This window comes from Bos grunniens, chromosome 15 (genome assembly GCF_055505025.1).
Source record: "Bos grunniens cultivar Pamir isolate PY7600 chromosome 15, Bosgru_T2T1.0, whole genome shotgun sequence".
NCBI classification, from domain to species: Eukaryota; Metazoa; Chordata; class Mammalia; order Artiodactyla; family Bovidae; genus Bos; species Bos grunniens.
This window is the reverse complement of record NC_141179.1, coordinates 6824471-6851256: the sequence shown is the minus strand read 5'-3', so window position 1 is coordinate 6851256 and position 26786 is coordinate 6824471. Positions and strand designations below refer to the sequence as shown.

General features: G+C 38.6%; 1 protein-coding gene across 6 annotated transcripts; it reads left to right on the top strand.

Moving 5' to 3' along the window:
* Positions 1-855: 855 nt before the first annotated feature.
* On the top strand, positions 856-26786 carry BIRC2 (baculoviral IAP repeat containing 2). Of its 6 annotated transcripts, XM_086338865.1 has the most exons (10): positions 856-1008; positions 2355-4474; positions 4565-4664; positions 5221-5342; positions 11364-11442; positions 12033-12081; positions 19096-19350; positions 23360-23614; positions 24310-24348; positions 24904-26786. In XM_086338865.1, exons 5-10 carry the CDS (start codon positions 11383-11385, stop codon positions 25095-25097), a joined length of 852 nt encoding a protein of 283 aa, XP_086194991.1. In that variant the 5' UTR covers positions 856-1008; positions 2355-4474; positions 4565-4664; positions 5221-5342; positions 11364-11382; the 3' UTR covers positions 25098-26786. The 6 variants fall into 6 exon arrangements, with proteins under 6 accessions (XP_086194991.1, XP_086194985.1, XP_086194987.1 ...); XM_086338859.1 differs by lacking the exon at positions 5221-5342; XM_086338861.1 differs by lacking the exons at positions 5221-5342; positions 19096-19350.

The window sequence follows — 26786 nt, the reverse complement described above, 5'->3', positions numbered from 1 at the left end:
ACCAATTCAATGGACATGAACTTGGGCAAACTCTGCGGAGATGGTGAGGGACAGGCAGGCCTAGTGTGTTACAAGTCCATGGGGTTGCGAAGAATCAGACACGACTTGGCGAACAACAATGTATGAATGTATACATTCCATTCTAGCCACATTCAGATTAAAAAAAGGAGTGAGGCCTGGCCTGAAACATGGTTCCTGTTGCTCGTGATGACTTTCTGAAATTAGAACACTTTTGTCAGTTCATCCGCCTCCAGAACAGAAAAACAAAAGTTTAAAAATAAAAGATACAGTGTCTGATTATAAAATTTATTCTCTGATGCTGTTCTGCCGTCCAACACTTTTCCATTTCCACGGCCAGCTGTCGAAGGTTGACGTTACGCAGCCGCTGAGACCGTTCAGATCAGATCAGATCAGATCTGTTACAACTATTCATTTAATGGAAGCCCAAACGCCGGCAGGTTGCCTCCACCCCGGGACGTGGTCACCCGCGCTGAGGGGAGGCCTCACTCGGGGAGTCGGCGGGGGCCGGACCCCGAACGCGCGACGCCGGGGAGAGGCGCTTCGCCCGCACGGGGGCGTTTCTGCAGGGCTTCCCGCGGCTTGCGCTTCGTCACGTCCCCCTCAGGAGAAGGTCAGGAACGGCCAGGGAACGAAACGTCAGAAATACCCACGCCGCGAGATGAAAAGTCAGAATACCAAGCTAAGGCCCGGCTCCGCAGGCCCCGCCAGCTGACCCACGGCCAGGCCCTCCCGCCCGCGCGCGCTCCCTGAGTCACGCCAGACCCGCACTTCCGCCCTCAAACGCCCCGGCGCCCTCGGGCTGCGTGACGTGATCCCGGCCGGCGCGCTGACGTCACGGGCGTCGGCGTGGGCCTCGCGCGGGCGGGGAGCCTGTGGCGCGCTGGAGCCCAGCCACCCGGCCGCCCCCTTCTGCCGGCGTCGCGTTCGAGGGTCTGAGGAGGCTCCGGGCGGCTGAGCAGTTTCCGCGTCTGCTGCGCCGGCCCCGCGGTGAGTGCAGCTCGTTCCGGGCCCCGGGGTGCGAGGAGGCTTGGGGCGCGCGGGCCCGTGGGACTCGCTTCCCTGCGGCTGCGGTTGGGAGGACTGGGACGACAGGGCCGGAGCCCTTCGGCCGGCAGCTGGGGGGTCGTGGCGAGCTCTCCAGTCTCCTCACTCTCGCCGACGCTGTTTCATTCGGAAGCCCCAACTCCAAAAGTTGCAGTCGAAAGTAAATTTTTTAAATTGACCTGTTGGCAAGCCTCCGCTGGCCGCCGCCCACTTTTGTGGCCATTGGACTCAGCCCAAGATGTTGGTCAAGCTTCTGCAGGGTTTTAAACTTAGCCCTCGGTGGTGTTTTGTTTAGCGTGTTCGAAGGAGGACAGTTTTGTGGGAGCGGGGTCTCCTCTTTCAGATCGCTCCAGCCGCGCTCTGCCACTTTCGTGGTCCACTGTGTGTTGTGAGTAATAGCGCTGGGAAATTAAAATTCAGGTTTCCCTTCTTTTCCCTTGCAGTTTGTCTCTCGGCCTCAACCCCCGAAGCCACAAGTTTGCTTTAAGAGGGCAAATCACTGTAGGGTGCTTGTGGACAAAAGTCTGTTAAGACAGAACGTCAAGTTCTGGTGTAACGGAAGCTTTCTTGCAAGGGGTCGCATTCCCGAGGCCAGTGTTTCACAGAGCCGTTGTGGGGTGTGTTGGTTTTGAGCTGCTTTCTGTGGCTGTTGCTTTGGATTGTAAGGCGTTGTAGAGTTAAAGGGTTATCATTTATTAATGAGTTCCTGACCCATTTTACTCTCACTGGTGAGTTTTCCGAGTTCTGGAGAGACTTGATATTAAAGAATAAAGAACATTGTGAGCGCGCAGTCGTGTCCAGTTCTTTGCGACCCCAGAGGCTGTAGCCCGCTAGGCTCCTGTGTCCAAGGAATTTTCCAGGCAATACTGGAATGGGTTGCCGTGTATTATGTCGTCTAAACAACTGCACTGTTGCTCATGGGTGCCGTCTCTTTCAGCACTAGTGCCCCTTTGCCTCTAGCAAACTGCCAGAGATATTACCCTTAAAGTATGTATTAAAGTTGTCACCAGAGGAGGAGAGGAGACCAAGAACAAAATAGGTTTCTGTGTCCATCTTTCTTCAAAGTTGTACGTTAAAAGAAATGCATATTTATGCTATGGGCAATGTATTGCATTTATTTTGATAGAGCTTTTCTAATTAGTTTTGGTGACAAATTGCTGAAATTTAAGATGTATTATCTAAAGTGTAAATCACTTTTAGAATTTATTGAACAAGTTGAAAAGAATATATAAATTGTATTCACCGTGAAAATGCAGTTTTCTAAAATAGCTTTTGTTTTTCCTTTTCAGATTTACAGCCCTGAAGAATCTACTTTTTTTCCCTCATTTTTTCCCCTGCAGTAATAAATCCCATTATGGACACCCAGAAACTTTATAAAGGGATATAGTTTGAATTCTGCGGAGTGTAATTTTGTGTATGACTTATACTTTTAAAATATGAAGGGTTTTCAGAAACAAGGCTAGTAGAGTTAATTACTGGCATATTATGCATAAGCAGTGTTGGTGATAAGATCTTGTTAGGCATTTGTGATAATACTAGAACAGTCAAGCTGTATCTTGATAAACTTGATTTACCTTTAAATACAAAATGAGTGATATTGTAGATGCATGATTCTTAAATGAAAGACAAGTTATGTAAAAAGGTTCTGCTGTAGAAACCTTATGGTTAACTAGTTTATGGAGGCAATACCTTCAGTTGACCAAATATTATAAAGTGGTATGCAAAGTTAGGAAGAAAGACAACATAATGATGCTGCAGGAAATGAAAACAAATATAGACAGTATTAACAAAGATAAGTTAGTGGCTTGTGAGTTTTAACATCGTACACAGTATAACAGATATAGGTTCAACAATGCTTGTAGGTGTTGACATCCTCCAAAATTGTTAACTGAAGCTACTTTAACTTTCTTAAGTAAATACTATGATGATAAGCTATGTGAAATTAGCCTTTAGATAATGTGACCATATGAAGACTTATTGTTTACTAGAATAAAAGATTTTTTTTATAAAAAATATATTAAGAGTGCTTGGAGGGAAAAAAGTCTGCATATAGTTTTTTTTCTCTTATAGGATGGCCATTAATTGGCTTGATATCCAGGCTATGTGATTTGTAACCAAAAGCAAATTAAAGGCATAAGTATTGTGTCTTTGTTTAGAATTTTGGGAATATAAACTTCCTTGAAAAATCAAGGAGTGTTAAACATATTTTCAAAAGTGTCTCAACTTCTTTCAGTCTGCTTAGTATTATACCAAATAGTGAACAGAGATAGTACTTGAGTTAATATAGTCCTAAAGAGTATTAAATAGTATTTTGATAATATAGGAGATAGAGTCATCCTGCCTGAGTGTAAATTCAGATGTAAATCCAGTAAAGAAGGTGTAGTGAATTTTATGTAAGTAGGAGCCTATCATTTGATTCTTTTTTAATGGTGAAAAAAAAAAAACTAATGTGAAGAGAAGAAAAATTTCATGTAAAGGATTTTTGCTGTCAAAAAGTAAAAATCATTCATGCACAAAACTACCTCCTAAAGACTTGTCCTGGATCCCTTGTATCGAAAAATTAAGAGTGTGATGGAAGACAGCACAGTCTTGTCAAATTGGGCAATTGGCAACAAACAAAAAATGACATACGACTTTTCATGTGAGCTCTACCGAATGTCTACATATTCAACTTTCCCCGCCGGTGTTCCTGTCTCAGAAAGGAGTCTTGCTCGTGCTGGTTTTTATTACACTGGTGTGAATGACAAGGTCAAATGCTTCTGTTGTGGCCTGATGCTGGATAACTGGAAACAAGGAGACAATCCTATTGAGAAGCATAAACAACTGTATCCGAGCTGTAGCTTTATTCAGAATCTAGTTTCTGTTACTAGTCTGGAATCTACTTCTAAGAATGCTTCTTCTCCAATGAGAAACAGTTTTACGCACTCATTATCACCCACTTTGGAACATGGTAGATCATTCAGTGGTTCTTATTCCAACCTTTCACCAAACCCTATTAATTCTCGAGCAGTTGAAGACTTTTCCCCATTGAGGACTAACCCCTACAGTTATGCCATGAGTACTGAAGAAGCGAGATTTCTTACTTATCAAATGTGGCCATTAACCTTTCTGTCACCATCAGAATTGGCAAGAGCTGGCTTTTATTATATAGGACCTGGAGACAGGGTAGCCTGCTTTGCCTGTGGTGGGACGCTAAATAACTGGGAACCAAAGGATGATGCCATGTTAGAACACCAGAAACATTTTCCCAGCTGTCCATTTTTGGAAAATTCTCTGGAAACGCTGAGGTTCAGCATTTCAAATTTGAGTATGCAGACACATGCAGCTCGCCTGAGAACATTTATGTACTGGCCATCTACTGTATCAGTTCAGCCCGAGCAGCTTGCAAGTGCTGGTTTCTATTATGTAGGTAAGAAAACGTATAGCTATACATTTTATCTAGTTCATTTTGATTAATATATTAGAACACGTGTGTATTCAGTTATTGTGTTTTCTTTAGGTCGCAACGACGATGTCAAGTGCTTTTGTTGTGATGGTGGCTTAAGGTGTTGGGAATCTGGAGATGACCCATGGGTAGAACACGCCAAATGGTTTCCAAGGTAATTGCTTTGAAAGGTATTTGTATACACAACTCTGTGCGTAAAAGATGTAGGCATGTTTGTGTGTTTTAAGTTTACATTTCAGTATAACAAAGCTTGTTTATACCATTAGAAAATTAGCCTTTTAAGACACCAAATTGTAACATTAGTTATTTTGGTAGAAAAATGTAGAATATTCTGTAATTTTTTTCTTTTATAAACCATGTATTCAGGATATAACTTAACTTATTCTTGATGCCTCATTCACAGTTATGGCCATACATTACATTTATGTGTTTTCCATTTTGTTTAAAGTATTATAAAAATATGTAAAGTAGAGCAAAAAGGGGATATGTTAGAAAAAGGTAAGGAAAAAGAAAAACAAGAAGGGACATTAAGTGAATCTAGGAATAGGACAAATATAACAATGCATATAATAAAAACCTGATTGTATAATCAGTTTTAAGTGATTATAATTGTAAATTATTTTTTTCTGTACAATTTTATCTTTTTGTTATATGTATCTCTCTTTAGTCACTTTGTTTCTACCGGTATGTCCTATTTTTTTTTACTATAGCCTGGAAAGAATTTAGAGGCAGTGCTGTTACTGGAATGTTATTGAGTAGTTGTATGAACTTGGACAAGTCATGTGACCCCTTTGAGCCTTTCCTCATCTATAAAATGAGGAAATTGGAATAGGTAATACTGTCTTTTAAAAAAATTACAAGATGTACATAAAATACAATTTTTAAGTATACAGTTTTGTGGCATTAAGTGCATTCACCTTATTCCTCATTCATTACTACTATCAATTTCCAAACTTTTTTTATCTTCCCAAACTGAATCTTGTATTCATTTAGTTAATTCCTTATATTCCAGCCCCAGGCAACCACCATTCTACTTTCTGTCTCTGTGAATTCAACTATTTTAGGTACTTTATAAGAGTGGAATCATATCATATAGATAATTTTTCAACTGGTGAGTGACTTTCCTAAATGAGGAAACTCTAAATTATTTTTTTGGGAAAAATCATGTTTTATGGTCATAATTGTATTTATTTTTGGCCTCTCCTTGTGGCTTCTGGGATCTCAGTCCCCATTCAGGGATTGAACCTGGGCAACAGCAATGAAAACACCAAGTCCTAACTACTGGACCACCAGGAAATTCCTAGTTGTCAGAATTTTAAATGACTTGATTGTACTTGGCTCTATGAGATTGGCTTATTCTGTAATTTGGAATTTAATGCTGTATTAAAAAGACAAAAACAGCTTTCTGATTAACAGTGTTTCATTTGCTATAATTTTTCCTTTATAAAGCAAGACCAAACAAAATCTTGGTTTATTTCTGTAATTAATGTTTTGCTTGAAATGGTTACATAAGGGAAAAGGCCAGAAGTACTTTTTGTAAACACTTCTGAAAACAACAAATTTCAATTGTGGATAGTCTTTCATCTCAGAAAATGAAAACCCAAAGTGGATAATCATTATCACTGTATTTTAACACAATTTATTTATTCACTTATTAAATATTTGCATGCCTACTAGATACTATTTTACTTCTGTTTTTTCTCTCCTAACATTTTTAGTTATAATCATTCAAAAGAATTTCCTTTTTCATAAGTATTAATATTTACACGACAGTGTGGAGTCAAATGAAAAGTCAATCCAAAGCAAAATGAAGAAGAACCAAATTAAAGAGAAAGTCAAAATAGTTTTGTGGTACTATGACATATGAGGTTGAAAATAAAACTGGCAGATAAATGCTGATTTTGCAGCAGACCAGTAAGAATACTGGGATTCCTCTTGATTGAGCATGATAGTTCATGACAGTAACAGCATTATCTGGTGGCAAGAGTCTTAGGAATAAGTAGTTAGAAGTAACAGTGGAAAATCATGATGATCTTTTTTTCCCCCTTATAATATCATTTTTAAAAAATTGAAATATAGTTAACATACATAATATGTTTCAGGTGTGCTGTGTCCTGATTTGATGTTTGTATACATAATAAAGTTGTTACCATGATAAGCCTAGTAACCATCTGCCCCTATACAGCTATTGCAATATTGTTGACCATATTAAAACATTTTTTTTCTTTGAAGGATAATTGATTTTGGGGCTTCCCTGGTGACTCAGACAATAAAGAATCTTCCTGTAATGTAAGAGACCTGAGTTTGATCTCTGGGTGGGGAAGATCCCCTGGAGAAGGGAATGTCTGCCCACTCAAGGATTCTTGCCTGGAGAATTCTATGGACAGAGGAACCTGGTGGGCTACAGTCCATGGGGTTCACAAAGACTCGGCCATGATTGAGCGACTAACACTTCAACAACAAAGTCATAATTGCTTTTGCACACATTTTTTTTGCTGTGTGTATATTACATCCCCATGGCTTATTTATTTTATCACTGAATTTTTTATCTCTAAATCCCTTTCACCTATTTCCCTATATGCTTCTGAATACTACTTTAGATGCTGGAGATATTAACAGTGAATAAGACAAGACAAAAATCTTAGTCCTCATAGAATTTATTGGAAGGAGGAAGTATGGAGCAGCCAATGTTCAGTATACTTCCTATCTTTAGTCATTATAAGTTAATCAGTCCCAGAATAAAAATAATTTAGACCTATATTAAGATCAGGAACAATGATGACTTGAACCATGAGCATGTTTACATGATCTCTACTAAATCTACCCCAGTCATCACTTGAAGGACATTGGGTTGTTTCCAGTTTGGAGCAATAATGAATAAAGCCACTCTAAAAATTAGTAAACCTTTGTGAACTTGTTTTCATTTTGTTTAGGTAAATACTTTAAATACTTAGAATTGGGATTAGTGGGTTGGATGGCAAGTTTTGTTTACCATGGTAATTTAGAAGAAACTGCCAAATTGTTTTCTGAAGTGGCTGTAGAATGTGTGAGACCTCCAAGTATTCCAGATTCTTAATGACGTGGTAATATCTTTTTGATTTTAGCCATTCTAATAGATGTGTAGTGGTATTTCACTGTGGTTTTAATTACCATTTCCTTAGTGATTAATGATGTTTATTTGCTATCTAGATGTTTATTTGCTGTCTATATAAGTTGTCGCTCAGTGTCAGCAAGGAATTGGTTCCAGGACACTCCCAGGGTTTCCCCTCAAGAAACCAAAATCCGTGGGTGCTCAAGTTCCTCGTACGATCATAGTAGAGTCAGCCCTTTGTATCTGTGGGTTCTTTATTCTTGGAACTGTGTTTTCTTTGATGAAGTGTCTCTTTTAAAGAAGTTTTTTTTTCTTTTTTTTTTAATTGCTAGGTTTTGAGAGTTCTTAATGTATTCTAGATACAAGTTCTGCATCAGTTGTGTTTTGGAACATTTGAGTCTGTGACTTGTTTTTTTTATTTTTTTAACAATGTATTTGATGAGCAGAATTTTTTAATTTTGATGATGTCAATTTATCAATTTTATCTTTTATGGATTATGCTGTTGGTTTATTAGTTAAGAAATCTTTACTTAACCTAAGAACAAAAAGATTGTCTCCTGTGTTTTCTTCTACAAGTTACACTGTTTTAGGTTTTGTATTTAAGCATGTAGTCCATTTTTAGTTTGTTTCTGTATACAGTTTGGACATAGATAAAGGCTAATATTTATGAATATTGAGTTGTCTATGTCCATTTGTTGAAAAAACAAAAGGGAAGAAACAGATGTTATATGAACTTCCTGGAATAACCATGGAGAAATTCTAGTAATTTGAAAGCAAGTATTTGGGAAACACTGTCACAGTATATATAGATGAAAATACTTGATACTCTTTATTTTTTTAGGGGGTTTGTGCTTCCTATAAAATGGAAGAGTGGACAGTGGAGAAAGATTAGCAGTCGTTTTGTGAAATATTACATTTTAGGCATCAGTTCAATTCAGTCGCTCAGCTGTGTCTGACTCTTTGCAACTCCATGAATCACAGCACGCCAGGTCTCCTTGTCCACCAACTCCTAGAGTTCACTCAAACTCATGTCCATCGAGTCGGTGATGCCATCCAGCCATCTCATCCTCTGTCGTCCCCTTCTCCTCCTGCCCCCAATCCCTCCCAGCACCAGGGTCTTTTCCAATGAATCAACTCTTCACATGAGGTGGCCAAAGTACTGGAGTTTCAGCTTCAGCATGAGTCCCTCCAATGAACACCCAGGACTGATCTCCTTTAGGATGGACTGGTTGGACCTCCTTGGAGTCCAAGGGACTATCAAGAGTCTTCTCCAACACCACAGTTCAAAAGCATCAATTCTTCGGCACTCAGCTTTCTTCACAGTCCAACTCTCACATCCATACATGACCACTGGAAAAACCATAGCCTTACTACATGGACCTTTGTTGGCAAAGTAATGTCTCTGCTTTCCAATATGCTATCTAGGTTGGTCATAACTTTCCTTCCAAGGAGTAAGCATCTTTTAATTTCATGGCTGCAATCACCATCTGCAGTGATTTTTGGATCCCCCCAAAATAAAGTTTAACACTGTTTCCACTGTTTCCCCATCTGTTTCCCATGAAGTGATGGGACCAGATGCCATGATCTTAGTGTTCTGAATGTTGAGCTTTAAGCTTTTTCACTCTCCTCTTTCATTTTCATCAAGAGGCTTTTGAGTTCCTCTTCACTTTCTGCCATAAGGGTGGTGTCATCTGCATATCTGAGATTATTGATATTTCTCCCTGCAATCTTGATTCCAACTTGTTCTTCTTCCAGCCCAGCGTTTCTCATGATGTACTCTGGATAGAAGTTCAATAAGCAGGGTGACAATATACAGCCTTGCTGCTGCTGCTGCTAAGTCACTTCAGTCGTGTCCGACTCTGCGTGACCCCATGGACGGCAGCCCAACAGGCTCCGCCATCCCTGGTATTCTCCAGGCAAGACATACTGCTTTTCCTATTTGGAACCAGTCTGTTGTTCCATGTCCAGTTCTAACTGTTGATTCCTTACCTGCATACAGTTTTCTCAAGAGGCAAGTCAGGTGGTTTGGTATTCCTATCTCTTTCAGAATTTTCCACAGTTTATTGTGGTCCACACAGTCAAAGGCTTTGGCATAGTCAGTAAAGCAGAAATAGATGTTTTTCTGGAACTCTTGGTTTTTCCATGATCCAGCAGATGTTGGCAATTTGATCTCTGGTTCCTCTGCCTTTTCTAAAACCAGCTTGAACATCTGGAAGTTCATGGTTCACAATTGCTGAAGCCTGGCTTGCAGAATTTTGAGCATTACTTTACTAGTGTGTGAGATGAGTGCAATTGTGTGGTAGTTTGAGAATTCTTTGGCATTGCCGTTCTTTGGGATTGAAATGAAAATTGACCTTTTCCAGTCCTGTGACCACTGCTGAGTTTTCCAAATTTGCTGGCATGTTGAGTGGAGCACTTTCACAGCATCATCTTTCAGGATTTGAAATAGCTCAACTGGAATTTCATCACCTCCACTAGCTTTGTTCGTAGTGATACTTTCTAAGGCCCACTTCACATTCCAGGATGTCTGGCTCTAGGTGAGTGATCACACCATCATGATTATCTGGGTCGTGAAGCTCTATTTTGTACAGTTCTTGTGTATTCTTGCCACCTCTTCTTAATATCTTCTGCTTCTGTTAGGTCCATACCATTTCTGTCCTTTATTGAGCCCATCTTTGCATGAAATATTCCCTTGTTATATCTAATATTCTTGAAAAGATCTCTAGTCTTTCCCATTCTGTTGTTTTCCTCTGTTTCTTTGCATTGATCGCCGAGGAAGGCTTTCTTATCTCTCCTTGCTATTCTTTGGAACTCTGCATTCAGCTGCTTTTATCTTTCCTTTTCTCCTTTGCTTTTCACTTCTCTTCTTTTCACAGCTATTTTTAAGGCCTCTTCAGACAGCCATTTTGCTTTTTTGCATTTCTTTTCCATGGGGATGGTCTTGATCCCTGTCTCCTGTACAGTGTCATGAACCTCCATCCATAGTTCATCAGGCACTCTGTCTATCAGATCTAGTCCCTTAAGTCTATTTCTCACTTCCACTGTATAAAATAAGGGATTTGATTTAGGTCATACCTGAATGGTCTAGTGGTTTTCCCTACTTTCTTCAATTTCAGTCTGAATTTGGCAATAAGGAGTTCATGATCTGAGCCACAGTCAGCTCCTGGTCTTGTTTTTGCTGACTGTGTAGAGCTTCTCCATCTTTGGCTACAAAGAATATAATCAATCTGATTTCGGTGTTGACCATCTGGTGATGTCCCATGTGTAGAGTCTTCTCTTGTGTTGTTGGAAGAGGGTGTTTGCTACGACCAGTGCGTTCTCTTGGCAAAACTCTATTAGTCTTTGTCCTGCTTCATTCCATACTCCAAGGCCAAATTTGCCTGTTACTCCAGGTGTTTCTTGACTTCCTACTTTTAGACATACCACATTACAGTTTCTAAAACTTATGTTAAGCTTCCAAAGTAAATTGTCTAGAACAGCATTTTCCAAGTCTTACCTTTTTCTCCTTTGAGGTCCAGACGCCTTTACTGTTATTGTATTAATGTAATCAAATAAAAATATCAGAATGTATCAATACATAGTAAAAATTTGTGATGTTTTATGAGAATTTTGTTCCTGTTAGGTGTATATGTGTACTAGGTTGTGATGTAAAATGTTTGTACTATGGTGTATAGTCCAAGAGTTTGAAAACTGCTTTTCTAGAATGATCAGAGTATATTTTTGGCATAAAAGAATTTAAAAAGTTTTCCTCTTATGTTTTAGGTGTGAGTTCTTGATACGAATGAAAGGGCAGGAGTTTGTTAGTGAGATTCAAGCCAGATATCCTCATCTTCTTGAACAGGTAAATATGTTTTTATAATTGGTAACATTGGATTCTCCTAGATAATAATTACAAAATATGATTAAAAGTGATCTTTATTTCTTTTTAAAGTTAATGATAGTTATATGTTTTATGTCCATCTTAATGAAACTTTTTAGTTTTTTTTCAGACTACCATGTTTGTTCATGGCTTTTAAAAATTATTTTTTAGTTTTTTGAAAAGTTAAACAACCTGCCCCTGTACAAATTTGTGGTAGGGTTGGAGAAGAGTCTTTAGTATCTCCTTCTCCTTTTTGAGAAAAAAAAAAAGTAACATTTTAGGAATTTGGAACCTCAGAGAGTGGTTAAGCTGAAATACAACTTTCTAAGTGGAATGAGAAACCATTAATACTTTTTCCTGCTTTCCTGATATTTAAATTCTAATATGGAATTAGCTGCAGTTTAAGGAAATATTTTATGGTGATTAAGATAAAACAGCAAAGTGCAGTATGTAAACTACCCAGTTTTCAAAGCATGTGCATAGTACTTAAGATAAACTTACCTTAATGTGGCTATGCTCAGATTGTTTGAGATTCTGGATTTTACCTTTTTTTTTTTTTTCCTGTTTCATAGCTCTTATCAACTGCAAATACCTCTGGAGATGAAAATGCTGATCCACCAAGTATGTATGAAAATATCCCAAATAAAGAATAGGATTTAAGAGTATTAAAAATAAAAGTTTGTAAATAAAGGATTTCTGAGGTTATAGGAAAAAGTGCTAAGAAGTTAGCTCGTAAATATTATGTATCTTTCTATTCTCTAGAGGAGGGAATGGCAACCCACTCCAGTATTCTTGCCTGGAGAATTCCATGGACAGAGGAGCCTGGCGGGCTGCAGTCTGTGGGGTTGCAGAGAGTTGGACATGACTGAGCGACTGAGCACATACACATCTATCTTCTAAGATTCATGACATTTTTAGAGGATTCTTAGAAGCGTTCTAGTTTTTGTTCTTAAAGTGCTCATATTCTAACTGGGGAGACAAGATAGGAATACCAAATGAGAGGTGCAAATAGTAAGCTCTCCAAAGAGGGAAAGTTTGCGGTAAGCTATCATGTTTGGAAAGGCCCAGGTTACATGATTTGAGAATTGGGCTAGAAAAGTAGGTATTTGCCTGGATGTAGTATTTTAGTGCAAGGGTAGGAAATACATCTTCTGGTTATAATTTATAATCTTAGCTACATCTGGCATTTAGTGTAAAGTGTTATTTAGTCTACTGTTACCTTACTAACTTTCTGTCTGGATGATCTAACCAGTGTTGGAAGTGGGATATTGAAGTTCCCTTCTATTATTATATTCCTCTGTATTTCTCCCTTTAGTTATGCTAATATTTGCTTTGGATATTCAGATGTGCCACTGTTTTGTTGCATATAAGTTTACAATTGTTTTATGTATGCTTGATAAGTTGACCCCTTCATCACTGTGTATAGTGATTTTCTTTGTCTCTTAGCACTAATTTTGACTGAAAGTTTATTTTATTTTATGTAAGTAGAGCAACTCCTCATCACTTTTGATTATCATTTGCATAGAACTTTTTTATCTTTTCACTTTCAGCCTTTTATATCTTTCCACTTGCAGTAGGCCACGTACTGTTAGATCTTGTGGGGTTTTAAAATCCGTTCAGCCGTTCTGTGTCTTTTGATTGGAGAATTTAGTCTATTTTCATTTAAAATAGTTACTGATATATAGGGACTTTTTACTGTTTTTTTTGTAAATTGTTTTCTGACTTGGGTTTTTTTTTTTTTTTTAGTTCCTTTGTTCATTTCTTCCTCTCTTGCTGTCTTCATCTCTGACTTAATTTCTATAGTAGTGTACTTTAATTTCTCTATTGTATTTTCTGTATCTACTGTAGGTTTTTTCTTTGTGTTTACCATGAAGCTTACATAAAATATCTTACAGATATAATAGTCTGTGTTAAGCTGATAACAACTTACCTTCAATCGTTTAGAGAAACTCTACAGTTTACTTATCCTCACCCCATGTTTTACACTATTGATGTCGTACTTTATATCTCTTTATATTCTGCATCTAGAAACAAATTATTGGAGTTGTAGTTGTTAGTATTGTTTTTTATTTTTCTGTATTTTTCTATAAGTACTCCTTTAAAAAAATTTTATTGAAATATAGTGGATTTACAGTGTTATGTAGTTTCAGGTGTACAGCATAGTGATTCTGTGATACTATATATTCATTCTTTATCAGATTCCTTTCCCATATAGTTTGTAGTAGAACACTGAGTAGAGTTCCCTGTGCTATACAATAAGTCTTTGTTGGTTATCTCTTTTATATATAGTAGTGTGTATATGATAATCCCATGCCCCTAATTTTTCCCTTTCCCCAGACTTTAGGTTTGTTTCTGAAATCTATGAGTCTGTTTCTGTTTTATAAGTTAATTTAAATCATTTTTAAAAAAACATTTAGATTTCACATATGAGCAATATCATATGATGTTTGTCTTTCTTTGTCTGACTTCGTATGTTAATCTCTGGGTCCATTCATGTTGCTTCAAATGGCATTATTTCATTCTTTCTTTGTGGCTGAGTGAATTCCATTATATATATCTACCATATTTTCTTTATCCACTCCTCTGTCAGTGGACATTTAGGTTTCTTCCATGTCAGGCTGGGCTTTCCAGGTGGCTCAGTGGTAAAGAATCCACCTGCCAAGCAGGAGATGTGGATTTGATCAGTCCCTGAGTTGGGAGGATCCCTTGGAGAAGGAAATGGCAACCCACTCCAGCACAACTTTTGCCTGGGAAATCTCATGGACAGAGGAGCCTGGAGGGCTACAGTTCATGGGGTCACAAGAGTCGGACACAGCTTGGTGACTAAACAACAACAATGTCTTGACTGTTGTAAATAGTGCTGCAGTGAACATTGAGGTGCATGTATCATTTTGAATTATGATTTTCTGCAGATATATGCCCAGGAGTAGGATTGCTGAGTCATATGGTAGTTACAGTTTTAGGCTTTTAAGGAACCTCCATACTGTTCTCCATAGTGGTTATAACCAGTGTACATTCCCACCAATAGTGAAGGAGGGTTCTCTTTCTGTACTCCCCTTCCAGCATTTATTTTTGTAGACTTTGATATTAGCTCTTCTGACCAGTGTGAGGTGATATCTCATTGTAGTTTTCATTTCTATTTCTGTGATAAACTAGTGATGCTCAGCATCTTTTCATGTGCCTTTTGGCCATCTGTATGTCTTTAGAAGATCTTCTGTCTCTTTTTGATTGGATTTGTTGTTTTTACATAGAGCTAATGAACTCTGTATATTTTGGAGATTAACCCCTTGTCAGTCACTTTGCAAATATTTTTTTCCCATTCTGTAGGTTGTCTTTTTGTTTTGTTTCCAGTTTCCTTTGCTGTGCAAAATGTATTACTGTTGTTTTAACTTATACTAGACATACAATTACAGTATAGTGTGTTTTGAATTTGACCTGCATACTTAATTTTACCAGTTAAGTTTTATACTTTTATATGTTTTCATGTTATTACTTAAGGTCTCTTCATTTTAACTTGAAGAAATCATTTTAGCGTTTCTTGTAAAACAGGTTTCATGTTCATGAACTCTGTCAACTTCTGTTTGACTGGAATGTCTTTATTTCTCCTTCATTTCTGAAGGACAATTTTGCCAGTATTTGTTTTGCTGAAAGTTGTACTTTTATTTTGGTTTCAAAGGATTTGTTAACAAAAGAAACTGCTTGTTACACACGAATAAGCAGTTTCAATATTTAATATTCAGTAATTAATTTGGCTTAATTTCAGTGTACAGTCATAAAAGAAAAGAAATAGAAACAGTAGAGAGAAATAATAGCATATACATCTCTACATTGGGCCAACACCCACGTTGATCTAGCATAGAACAATGCTGGAAGTCCCACGTAACAGCAGTCTGGAGTCCTAACTGGGAAAGGGTCCTGTCAGTACATCCACCACACAGGCCAGACTTCAGATTGCAGCTTTGGGAGCTGCTGCTTATGATCCTCGGCCACAAACTGATAACAGTTTGCATGCAAAAATGCAGTTCTGGTTTTTCTTTAACTTTTACAATGCTGTTTGTTTCATCTTGTGAGTCATAAAGTTCTTTAGACTCTGGGGGCCTGATTGAGTCCCCAGAGGCTTAAGAAATTCTAAGGCTGGATTGCCCCAGTGGTCCAGTAGTTAAGAATCAACCAGCTAATGCAGGGACACCAGTTCAACCCCTGGTCCGGGAAGATTGCACATGCTGCAGAGCAGTTAAGCCCATATGCTACCACTACTGAGCCCATGCTCTGTAACACAAGAAGCCACCACAATAAGAAACCTGCACGTTGAAACTAGAGAAAGCCTGTGCAGCAAACAGACCCAGTGCAACCAAGAATAAATAAGTGAATAAATAATCAAATACAAAGCACTCGTTAAAAAAAAAAAAAAATCCAAAACCCACTCCCTTTCTTATCTGAAGTGCTGCTTGACTTGCTGGTAACGATTGGTGTTCATGCACGCAGGCAGGCATGTAGTCCGGGCAAGGTCAGAAGTCGGTTAGAGGTATTCTCCCCTACTTGCGAAGCCTGAACAAGGCTACCTTCATTTTGAATTTCCCAAACAGTGTTCTTGGTTGGCATTTGTTTTTCTTTTATCACTTGGATATATTAAGTCTTTCTCTCCTAGCCTGCAAGGTTTCTGCAGAGAAATGTGCTGATAGCCTTAGGGGGTTCCCTTGTATGTAATGATTCTTTTTTTTTTTTGCTGCTTTCAAAATGCTTTCTTTGTCTTTTTGTTTTTAATATTTTGACTATAATGTGTCTTGGAATAATCTCTGGCCTGATCTTGCTTGGGGTTCTCTGTACTTGCTCTTTCTGGATATCCGTATCTCTCCCAAGATTTGGGAACTGAAGTTTTAAGCTATTATTTCTTAAAGTAAGCTTTCTACCCCTTTTTTCTGTCTTCTGGGATTCCTGTGATGTAACTGCTCATCTGCTTGGTGGTGCCCTATAATTCATGTGGTCTTCTGTCCCTCTTTTATTCTCTTTTTGTTCCTATAACTGGCTAATTTCAAATGATCTCCATTTGGATTCTCATTCTTTTTTTCTTCATGATCAAGTCTGTTGAATTTCTCTATTGATTTTCAGTTCTGTCCTTTTTTTCTTCAGCTCCACATCTTCTGTTTGATCTTTTTTCTTTTTCTTGATTAAATTTCTGATTTTGGTTTCTATTTCTTGTTTAAACTTCTGATTTTGTTCATGAATTGTTATTTTCATTTAGTTGTTTACTGTTGTTCTCTTGAATTTTATTGAGTTTCTTTAAGGTGACTGTTGAGTTCATTGTCAGACAAATCATAGATCTTCATTTCTTTGGGGTCAGTCTGGATGTTTATTAGTTTCTTTTGATGGTGTTGTATGTGCCTTATTTATATATTTATATGCTGTATGTAGCCTGGCCATAGTATCTGTGCATTTGAAGGAGCGAACACCATTTCCAGTTTTTACTGATTGGTCTTGCCAAGTGAGGACCTTCTTCTGTCAATTTTGATGGATACAGAGCTGTTTTGGGGTCTGTTGCTGGGACCATAGTCAGGGATTCTGGCACCTGGGTACAAGCCAGTCTTCTCAAAATCACTCTCCTTGGTTTTGGAATACACTAGGCTTTCAGAATCTTATATCTCAATCACAGAGCCCCTCACAAAGGCACTTTGGTCCTTGGACGGATTCCAAATTGTTGTTGCGTGGGGAATCCAGATGGGAGACATCTTAATTAGCAATCTTGCTATCATTACTCTTTTGTATCCTTCTTAAGGTATCGTCCTCACTTGGCTTCCTGGACACCACATTGTTGATTTTCACGTTTCCCTGGTTGATCATGAACAATTTCCTTTGGTGGTTACTCCTTTTTCAAACCTCTTATGTGATGGAGTACCCCTCAACGTTCAGCCCAAAGGTAGTTCTCCATTTCCTGAGCTGCAGACTAGCATGTTCAACCACCTGTTTAAACCTCTGCTTGTTTATAATGGGTTTCTCAGAGTTAATAGGACCAGAGCAAACATTTTCTCCCTGCCCTTCGTACCTCAGATGTGCTTTTTCTCTGATCTCCCTTGCTCAGTTAATGTTCCCCACTTCCTGAGGTTGACTTAAGTTAGACATCATCCCTGATTCCTCCTTTTACTTTGTGTATTTAAGCTATTAAAAGTCCTTTCATCTCTATAATATGTCCCAAATCTTACCACTTCTCTTCATCGTCCCCACTGTTAACCTGATTCAAGCTTCTATCACCTTTTGTCATAAAATCCTAACAGGTCTCCCTGACTCCATTTTACCTCACTAAAGTTTATCACAGAGCTGCCAGAATCAGCTTTTGAAAAAACAAATCAAGTTTTATAAGTCTTAGAATATTCTAGCAGACTTAAAATATAAACTCCTCCCAAGGCTCTACGTGATCTAGGCCTCACCCTACTCTCTGACTGCACCGCCTTACTATTTCTTGAATAATATCAAGCTTTCCTCTTGACTTGAGGCTTTTATACTGGCTGTTCTCTTTGCCTGAAAGACTTCTTTCAGATATTCCCATATTCATTCCTTATCGTTCAGTTGTTTGCTTTGCTGTTACCTATTCAGACAGGGTTCCACATATGTTTGAGCAAGGGAGCACACAGTGTATATTTACATTTATTATACAACAGTTTTCCAGCAGATGGCAGTAAAGTATCTTGAAGAATGATGTCTTTTTATAATTTTCACATTGCCATATTGGCTGGCATTGACCCTGTTATCAGAAAATGCCTCTCTGATCACCCTATCCTGAATGTCCTCCTGCTGCTTCCTAGTTTGTCTTAACCACCTTATTCTGCTTTATTTTCTTCAGAACATGTGTTGCTATCTGAAGTCATATTAGTTTAATTCTTTAATCACGTTTTTTTAAACCACGTTTTTAGATGTGTTCTGTGTGAATTAGTCTTCCACTTTACTGATCTTCCCATCTTTGTTTTTTCTGCTTCATCTGTCCACCTCTTCAGGTCCTGTCTATCCTTAAGGTTCAAACTCTTGTGTGATCTTTTTCATTAAGTCTTTGTTGATTTCTTCCACTTTCCTAGCTGAATTGAGATTATTCTCACTTCTAAATTTGTGTAGCATCTCAGTTTCCAAAAATAACTGTACAACAGAGTCATTTGAGGAATTTTTAGGATATTCTTATGTTCCATCCCTAAAGACTCTAACTAAGATATGGGAATTGGTATTTTTTTTAAGTACAGCCTGTTACTGGGCTTCCTTGGTGGCTCAGTGCCACCAAATAACCTGCCTGCCAATGCAGGAGTCATGTGTTCGATCCCTGGGTTGGGAATATCCCCTGGAGAAGGAAATGGCAGCTCTCTCCAGTATTTTTGCCTGGGAATTCCTATGGGCAGAGGAGTGTGGTGGGCTGTTGTCCATGGGGTCACAGAAAAGTCGGACACAGCTTAGCAACTGAACAACAATAACAGCAGCCTCTCCTTTGATCCTTACCAGGTTCAGACTTCTGTTGGAGTTATAGGTAACTTGTGCATACAGCTCATCTCCATTACCAGCATATAATCACGTCTAGAGTAAAGATTATATCAGAGTCATTATTGTTCCCCATATTTTTATATTTATGGAATTTACCCAAATATATATCTTTTAAAATAGTTGTTCATTTTGGACCTGGAGAAAGTTCTTCAGACGATGCAGTCATGATGAATACACCTGTGGTTAAAGCTGCCTTGGAAATGGGCTTTAGTAGAAGCCTGGTAAAGCGGACAGTTCAGAGTAAAATCCTAACAACTGGAGAGAATTACAAAACAGTTAATGATATTGTGTCAGCACTTCTTAATGCTGAAGATGAGAAAAGAGAAGAAGAAAAGGAGGAAGAGAAGGAAAGACAAACTGAAGAAACAGCATCAGGTATTTGGGAACGTTAGTCCCCTGCATTATTTCCGTTGAGGTCTTGTAGGACTGTCTCATGTGTCTCTCCACTGACTGCTGGTGGCAGCCAGCAGTCATTTCCAAACCTCACATTCCCTTCACTGTGAGCAACGTATTACCCTAGTTGAGAATCACTGACTACAGTTTTTTTTCTTTTTGAATGTTTTTTTCTCCCCAAGAAGATCCCTGATTTATGCTAATCAGAGGATTTTGTCATAATTTCTTTCTTGAGCTATATTGCCTTTCTCCCTCATACATTAACAGATCTAAACTGTTTGGAAAAAGTAAGATTTTAAAGCTGGGGGCCTGTCTCATTTCTACTTTTTTTTTTAAAGTTCCTTTAAATCATATTCTTAACATGGCATTTTACTGTCTAATCCTAGCTTAGTGATCCTTATAGAAAAAATAAAATCCATGATGAAATTCTAGGATTTGATAAGCACCTCCCCAACACAAAGATCATAGGGAATTGATTTTGGTATTCATCTTTATTGTGTTAAGCTTCAGACTTCCACAACAAGTCTTCTGAGTAATCATTCCTTTAACAAATACTAACTGAACATGATCACCTGTACCAAGTACTGTGCTCCCCATGGTGCTTGCTTTCAAGGAGCATAGAGACTAGCTGTGGAAACCAATATGCAAAAAGATAGGGTTACAGGGCCAGTAGAACTGAAAGTTGCATACATAGTGTAAATTTGACTGTCAGACTGGAAAACACTTTTTCTGTTTAAGCTTGTAAGTAATGATAGGAATAGTTTGAGAACTGTATCATTTGGCCGTGTAGCAAAATGTTTAAGGTCTGATTTCTAGTTGAGACAAATTTGTGTTTAAATCCTGGCTTTGTCAGTTACCAGCTTGGTGATTAATTTAACCAGAACTCTTGTTTTCTCATCTGTAAAACAGGGATGATAGTACTACAAATTGCATGGGGCAGCTATAGAAATTAAATGAGAGGTTACAAGTAAAACAGTTTAGTGCCTTTACCTAGCACATCAAAATTTTTTTTAAGTATATTGCCTTGGGAAGTGGGAGGGTCTTCGTGCAAGAAAGGGCCCAGGGATAGTGAGATTATTAACCAGAGGGCAGGAGGAGAAGGGGACCACAGAAGATGAGATGGTTGGATGGCATCACTGACTCAATAGACTTGAGTTTGAGCAAATTCCGGGAGATAGTGAAGGGCTCCTGGAGTGCTGGAGTTCATGGGGTCACAAAGAGTCGGGCATGACTGACCAGCCGAACGACAGCAACAATAAAATACACGTTAAATGAAATCACTCTAATAAACCTGGACACCATAGTTTTGTGACTTTCTTGTATTTTGTAAAATTCAGAGAAAAGTCTTGAATTACAGCTTTGAAATTGTTTCTTAATAATCAAAAAAAGAATAGAGAGGAAGAGTTTAGGATACTAATAAGAGAAGATCATTAAAACACCTGACCGATATATAGATTAGAATGGGACATAAGCAAAGCCAGGAGACAACTCTTTTGTTAGTAGGGTTGGAAATGACATGGAGCTACAGCATCAGGTGAAGAACAGATCTGTTAGTAGTAAGGTGAATTATTAAGGCAGAAGGATAAATAAGTTGTGGGTAGAGAAGGGACTTTCATAATTTTGAGATGAATAGTGTGTTTCACTCCTTGGTGGTTGTTCAGTCACTCAGTCATTTGTGACCCCAAGGGAATGGTCTTTTTTTTTTTTTTTTTTTTAACAACTTTATAATAGACTTCTTTATTTTTTTATTAAACTTGTAAATATAGAGATGTACAAAATGCTAAAGCCTTTGGCTGTGTGGATCATAGCAAGCTGTGGAAAACTTTTAAAGAGAGGGGAATACCAGATCATCTTACCTGTCTCCCAAGAAACCTGTATGCGGGTCAAGAAGCAATAGTTAGATTGGTTCAAGATTGAGAAAGGAGTATGACAGGGCTGTGTGTTGTCACCCTATTTATTTAACCTATACACTGAGCACATCGTGAGAAATGCCAGGCTGGATGAGTTACAAGCTGGAGTCAAGATAGACGGGAGAAATATCAACAACCTCAGATATGTGGATGAAACCACTCTAAAGGCAGAAAGGAAAGAGGAACTAAAGAACCGCTTGATGATGATGAAAGAGAAGAGTGAAAAAGCTGGCGTAAGACTAAATATTAAAAAAACTAAGGTCATGGCATCTGGCCCCATTACTTCATGGCAAATAGAAAGGGAAAAGGTGAGAATAGTGACACATTTCCTCTTCTTGGACTTTAAAATCATTGCAGATGGTGACTGCAGCCATGAAATCAGAAGACGATTGCTTCTTGGCAGGAAAGCTATGACAAACCTAGGCAGTGTGTTGAAAACAGAGACAGCAGTCTGTTGACAAAGGTCCGTATAGTCAAAGCTATGGTGGTCATGTACGATTGGTAGAGCTGGACAGTAAAGAAGGCAGAGCACCAAAGAATTGACGCCTTTGAACTGTGGTGCTGGAGAAGACTCCTGAGAGTCCCTTGGACAGCAGGGAGATCAAAGCATTTAGTCCGAAAAGAAATCAGCCCTGAATACTTATTGGAAGGACCGAACAGCAACTTTTTTTTTTAAGGCTGAAAGCAGGCAATTAAATATTGGTGATTGGGGCATCAAAAGAGGAAGTTTTTGAAAAATACTTCAGGAATTTATGCCTATAGTCTATTTAACAATGGATTTTGTGTGGTTTAAGGTTAAAGGAGAAAACATTACTTTAAAAACAAGACTAGGCTTGATTGGTGTGCAGTCTTTTTAAATTGCTATAAACCTAGACCTTTATAAAATATTGGTAGCCAACTCTGTGCCAGATACTGTGATAAATACTTCACATATATCTCATTTAATCCTTACAACTCTTTGAGAAAGGTACTATTATTATGTACATTTTACAGATGAGGAAACTGAGGTATGTGAAGGTTACGGCACATAGCTACTAAGTGGCTGTGCCTGTATGGGCAGCTAGGTTTGTCCTAACTCTGCAGCTCAAACTCTTCAGCACTGCTTACTGCTTTTATTCCCTGCCCCCCCAACTCTGGCTCTTTGTTGCTGAACGCAGGCTGTTCTCTAGTTGCAGCAAGTAGGAGCTGTTCTCTGTTGCGGAGTGTGGGCTTCTCACTGCGCTGTCTTCTCGTCGCAGAACACTGGCTCTAGGCCCGTGGGCTTCAGAGGTTGTGCTGCATGAGCTCAATAGGTGCAGGGCTCTAGGGTGCCAGCTCAGCAGTTGGGGAGCAAAGGCTTAGTTGCCCTGCAACATGTGGAACCTTCCTGGAACAGGGATCAAACCCATGTCCCCTGCATTGGCAGGCAGATTCTTAACCAGTGGACCACCAGGGAAATCCTGCTTACTACTTCTTAAACATCAAGAGACTAGGAGACTTGATTCTACAACTGATTCTTCCTGTGACACTGGACAGGTCACTCATTCCTCCTGAGTCTTTCTTACCCTATCTGGAAATAAGAAACATTCATAACCGACCTGTTTCATTGATAGGATCTTTTTATCTAATGAGACAATTCATATGAAAATGCTTATAAACGTAATGTGATATAATGCAAAGAGAAGTCAGTATTTCATTGGGGCAAAGTATAGAGGTGGCATATTTATATTATCCTTTAAAATTCTCTTCCTACTTTCTGCAGGATAAAGCAGGATTCTAAGATAGGTTAAAAGATAAAATGTTACAGAAAAACCCAAACAAACTTTTTGGCCAACCCAATATATAGACTCAAGTAGGTTACAAAAACAGAGGCCATGTGTATACTACATACTATGCCATGGTGTAGTATGTATACTATATACCTACCAAATCTTCTGAAAGTTTTCCAAATGACAGACATTAAGATGCAGACAAGTAATTTTGTTCTTTTTTTCTAGCTCCTGTTTAGTGTCTGAATTGTTCATAGTGTTGGTTAGTGACTATGAGTGTGGTTGGAGCAGTTTATAATCTAATATATTTTTTCTTTTTTTTTAACATTGAAGATGATTTGTCATTACTTCGGAGGAATAGAATGGCTCTCTTTCAACAGTTGACGTGTGTGCTTCCTATCCTGGATAATCTTTTAAAGGCCAATGTAATTAATAAACAGGAGCATGATATTATTAAGCAAAAAACACAGATACCTTTACAAGCAAGAGAACTGATTGATACTGTTTTAGTTAAAGGAAATAGTGCTGCCAACATCTTCAAAAACTGTCTTAAGGAAATTGACCCTACATTATATAAGAACTTGTTTGGTGAGTTTGTTGTACAATTATTTTTAGAATTGTGTTCATCTTTGTGTTTGATAAATTGAATCCAGTTAGCAAACTGTGTACATTTGTTCTAAAAAAGTGAAGTCTTTTATTGCCCAAGTAGCTTGGCTAAATAATATCCAATGATATATAACTAAAATCTATGTATTCAATACATAGTAGGGGAAAAATAATATGTAGTAGGCAAAGCAGTCTTGTATTTGGTAGAGTAATGCTTTAAAATATTTTTTTAATTGAGGTGTAGGTGGTTTACTGTATTGTGTTAGTTCCAGGTGTACAACAGTTATTTAAAATTTTTATAGATTATATTCCATTTATAGTTACTATAAAATATTGGCTATTTTCCCTGTGCTATACAATGGACCTTGTAGCTTGTTTATTTTATACATAGTAGTTTGTACCTCTTAATCTTCCTACCCCTGTTTTGCCCACCCCCACCCCCACTGGAAATAGTGCCGCCACTAGTTTGTTCTCTATATCTATGTCTGTCTTTTATGTCACGTTCACTAGTTTTATGTTTTAGATTCCACATATACATGATGACGTAGTGTTTCTCTGACTTATTTCACTAAGCACGATACACTCCTGGTTCCATCTGTGTTGTTGAACGTGACAGAATTTTATTTCTATGGCTGAGTGTTAGAGTGATTTTTTTTTGTATGTTTTTCTTTCCTCAGTGGAAAAGAATATGAAGTATATTCCAACAGATGTTTCAGGTAAAACAAAATTAAGACTTGGGACCAACATAGAATATTACCCTTAAAAAAATTATTTATGTATTTATGTATTATTTTTGGCTGTTGGGTCTTTGTTCCTGTGCAGGCTTTCTCTAGTTGTGGCGAGTGGAGGCTGCTCTTCATTGCAGTGCACAGGCTTTTCATTATGGTGGCTTCTGTTGCAGAGCACAGGTTCTGGGGTGCACAGGCTTCAGTAGTCAGTGTGTGGGCTCAATAGCTGTGGTTCCAGGTTCTAGAGCACAGGCTCAGTAGTTAGGGTTCCTGGGCTCCAGAGCACAGGCTTAAGTAGTCGCAGTGCGTGGTCTCAATAGCTGTGGCTCCTGGGCTCTAGAGCACGGGCTCAGAAGTTGTGGTGCACAGGCTTAGTTGCGCCACTGCATGTGGGATCTTCCTGGATCAGGGATTGAACTTGTGTCTCCTGCATTGGCAGGCAGATTCTTTACCACTGAGCCACCAGGGAAGCCCCTATCCTTTTATTTTTTTAATGGAAGGTAAAGTAGAAACTGAATTTCACTGAGGTTTTTGTTGTTATAGGTCTGTCCCTGGAAGAGCAGTTGAGAAGGCTGCAAGAAGAAAGAACTTGTAAAGTGTGTATGGACAAAGAAGTTTCTATTGTATTCATCCCTTGTGGTCATCTGGTAGTATGCCAGGAATGTGCCCCTTCTCTAAGAAAATGCCCTATTTGCAGAGGTATAATTAAGGGTACTGTTCGTACATTTCTCTCATAAAAGAAAAATAAGCTGTATGTTAGCTTATGTATAAAAATCTTTAAAATATTGTCTGAAGTTGTTTGAAGTAAAAAAAGGAATTACTGACTCCTTAATTAGTAACATTTGTATTCTCTGCTTTCTTTGGTACTAATACTCGTGTTTCAAAAAAATGGTGTCACATATAATATTTAATCTCTGTTTATATGAAAAGTAAGGTTTATGTTTGAGCTGTGTTAGTGTACAATGTGCACACAGAAGTTAAAGGAGCAGTGTTAATGCTGTTATGTATCATTTTAGGAGTGACTGGATCTGGTATTCTTTCTGAAAGCTTTGAGTACTACTTTAGAGTACAGTTGAAAAGAACTGGAAACCAGGAACTCTGGAGTTTATCACAGTTATATTGCCAAATTCTTATTGGTTCTTTTTCAGTTGTGTTGTTTTTCAAATAGTGGTACAGTGTTGAGACAAGGTCCTGGTTCCTACTCAAAAAAAATATGCATAACAAAGTCTTTGAGTTCCACAGAACTGGGGCCCCCACCCAGGTGGAGGATGGTAACGTCAGGCTGAACACAAGATTCCTGGAGCACCGCTCCCTTGCCTCACCAGTAACCAATCAGGAAAAAATCATACACCCTGAAGCCCTCATCCCAAATGTTGCCTCCTGTTTCTGGGGACCAGTGATGACCATCCTGTTAGGTCTCCTGTTTGGCCCCTGTCTATTTCATCTCTGAGAGGAGCCAACAGTTTCAAGCTAAATTGCTGTTATTACAAGGTGAATGCTGGTTTCAGGCACAGAATACTTCAACTTAGATCAGGTAGAGAGAGACTTCTGCTTTGTTAGGCAGGCCTACGCCCATGCACAGCAGGAAGAAATTACAGAAGAAAAAGACCTCCGCTCCAGTTCCCAAGAAGGATCTTGATTTTGAAGTCTCTCAGCAGGGAGTTAGGGGAAGCAAACTGACTGAAACCGCCCACCCTGGCCAGGCACCATAATAACCATTTGCAAGAGTTGTTTTACAACAGGAGATCCTGGTATGGAACACGGAACTAGTAAGCCACCACAAACCGGAAGAGTTCAGGAAAGGTCAAAATGAGACACCACATGTCCGACAACCTCCCAGAATCCTCACATCTGGCATCCATCTTGGCTGAACCAGGCGTGCACCGCCAGGAAGGACTCTGAGCCAGAATGATTTGGCTAAAGACAACCTGGAAACTAATCCCATCACCGTAAAACCCGAGACTGCCAGAGCAGTTCTCCTGGGTTCCCTCACCCTACTGCTCTCCACCTGGGCACCCCTTCCTGATAAAATCTCTTGCTTTGTCAGCAAAAAATAAAATGGTGTCATATATAATATTTAACCTGTGTTTATATGAAAAGTAAGCTTTATGTTTGAGCTGTGTTAGTGTACATATGTGTACACAGGAGAAGTTAAAGGAGCAGTGTTAATGCTGTTAGGTATCATTTTAGGAGTGACTGGATCTGGTATTCTTTCTGAAAGCATTGAGTACTACTTTAGAGTATTGTTGAAAAGAACTAGAAACCAGGAACTCTGGAGTTTATCACAGTTATATTGCCAAATTCTCATTGGTTGTTTTTCAGTTGTGTTGTAAGATAAGGATTTTTCTCTTAATGGTATAAAAGTTTTTCCCTAGTTTGTGAGAAACATCTTAATAAAAGGTCTTTAAAAAGACTACATCAATTCA

What these genes read in the sequence shown, in the direction of transcription:
- BIRC2 (XM_086338859.1), top strand. Translation starts at nt 3,637, where the DNA reads ATGGAAGACAGCACAGTCTTGTCAAATTGGGCAATTGGCAACAAACAA. An exon ending in TGCTGGTTTCTATTATGTAG is followed by an intron (nt 4,475 to 4,564) that starts GTAAGAAAACGT and finishes TGTTTTCTTTAG; the next exon opens with GTCGCAACGACGATGTCAAG. An exon ending in CACGCCAAATGGTTTCCAAG is followed by an intron (nt 4,665 to 11,363) that starts GTAATTGCTTTG and finishes CTTATGTTTTAG; the next exon opens with GTGTGAGTTCTTGATACGAA.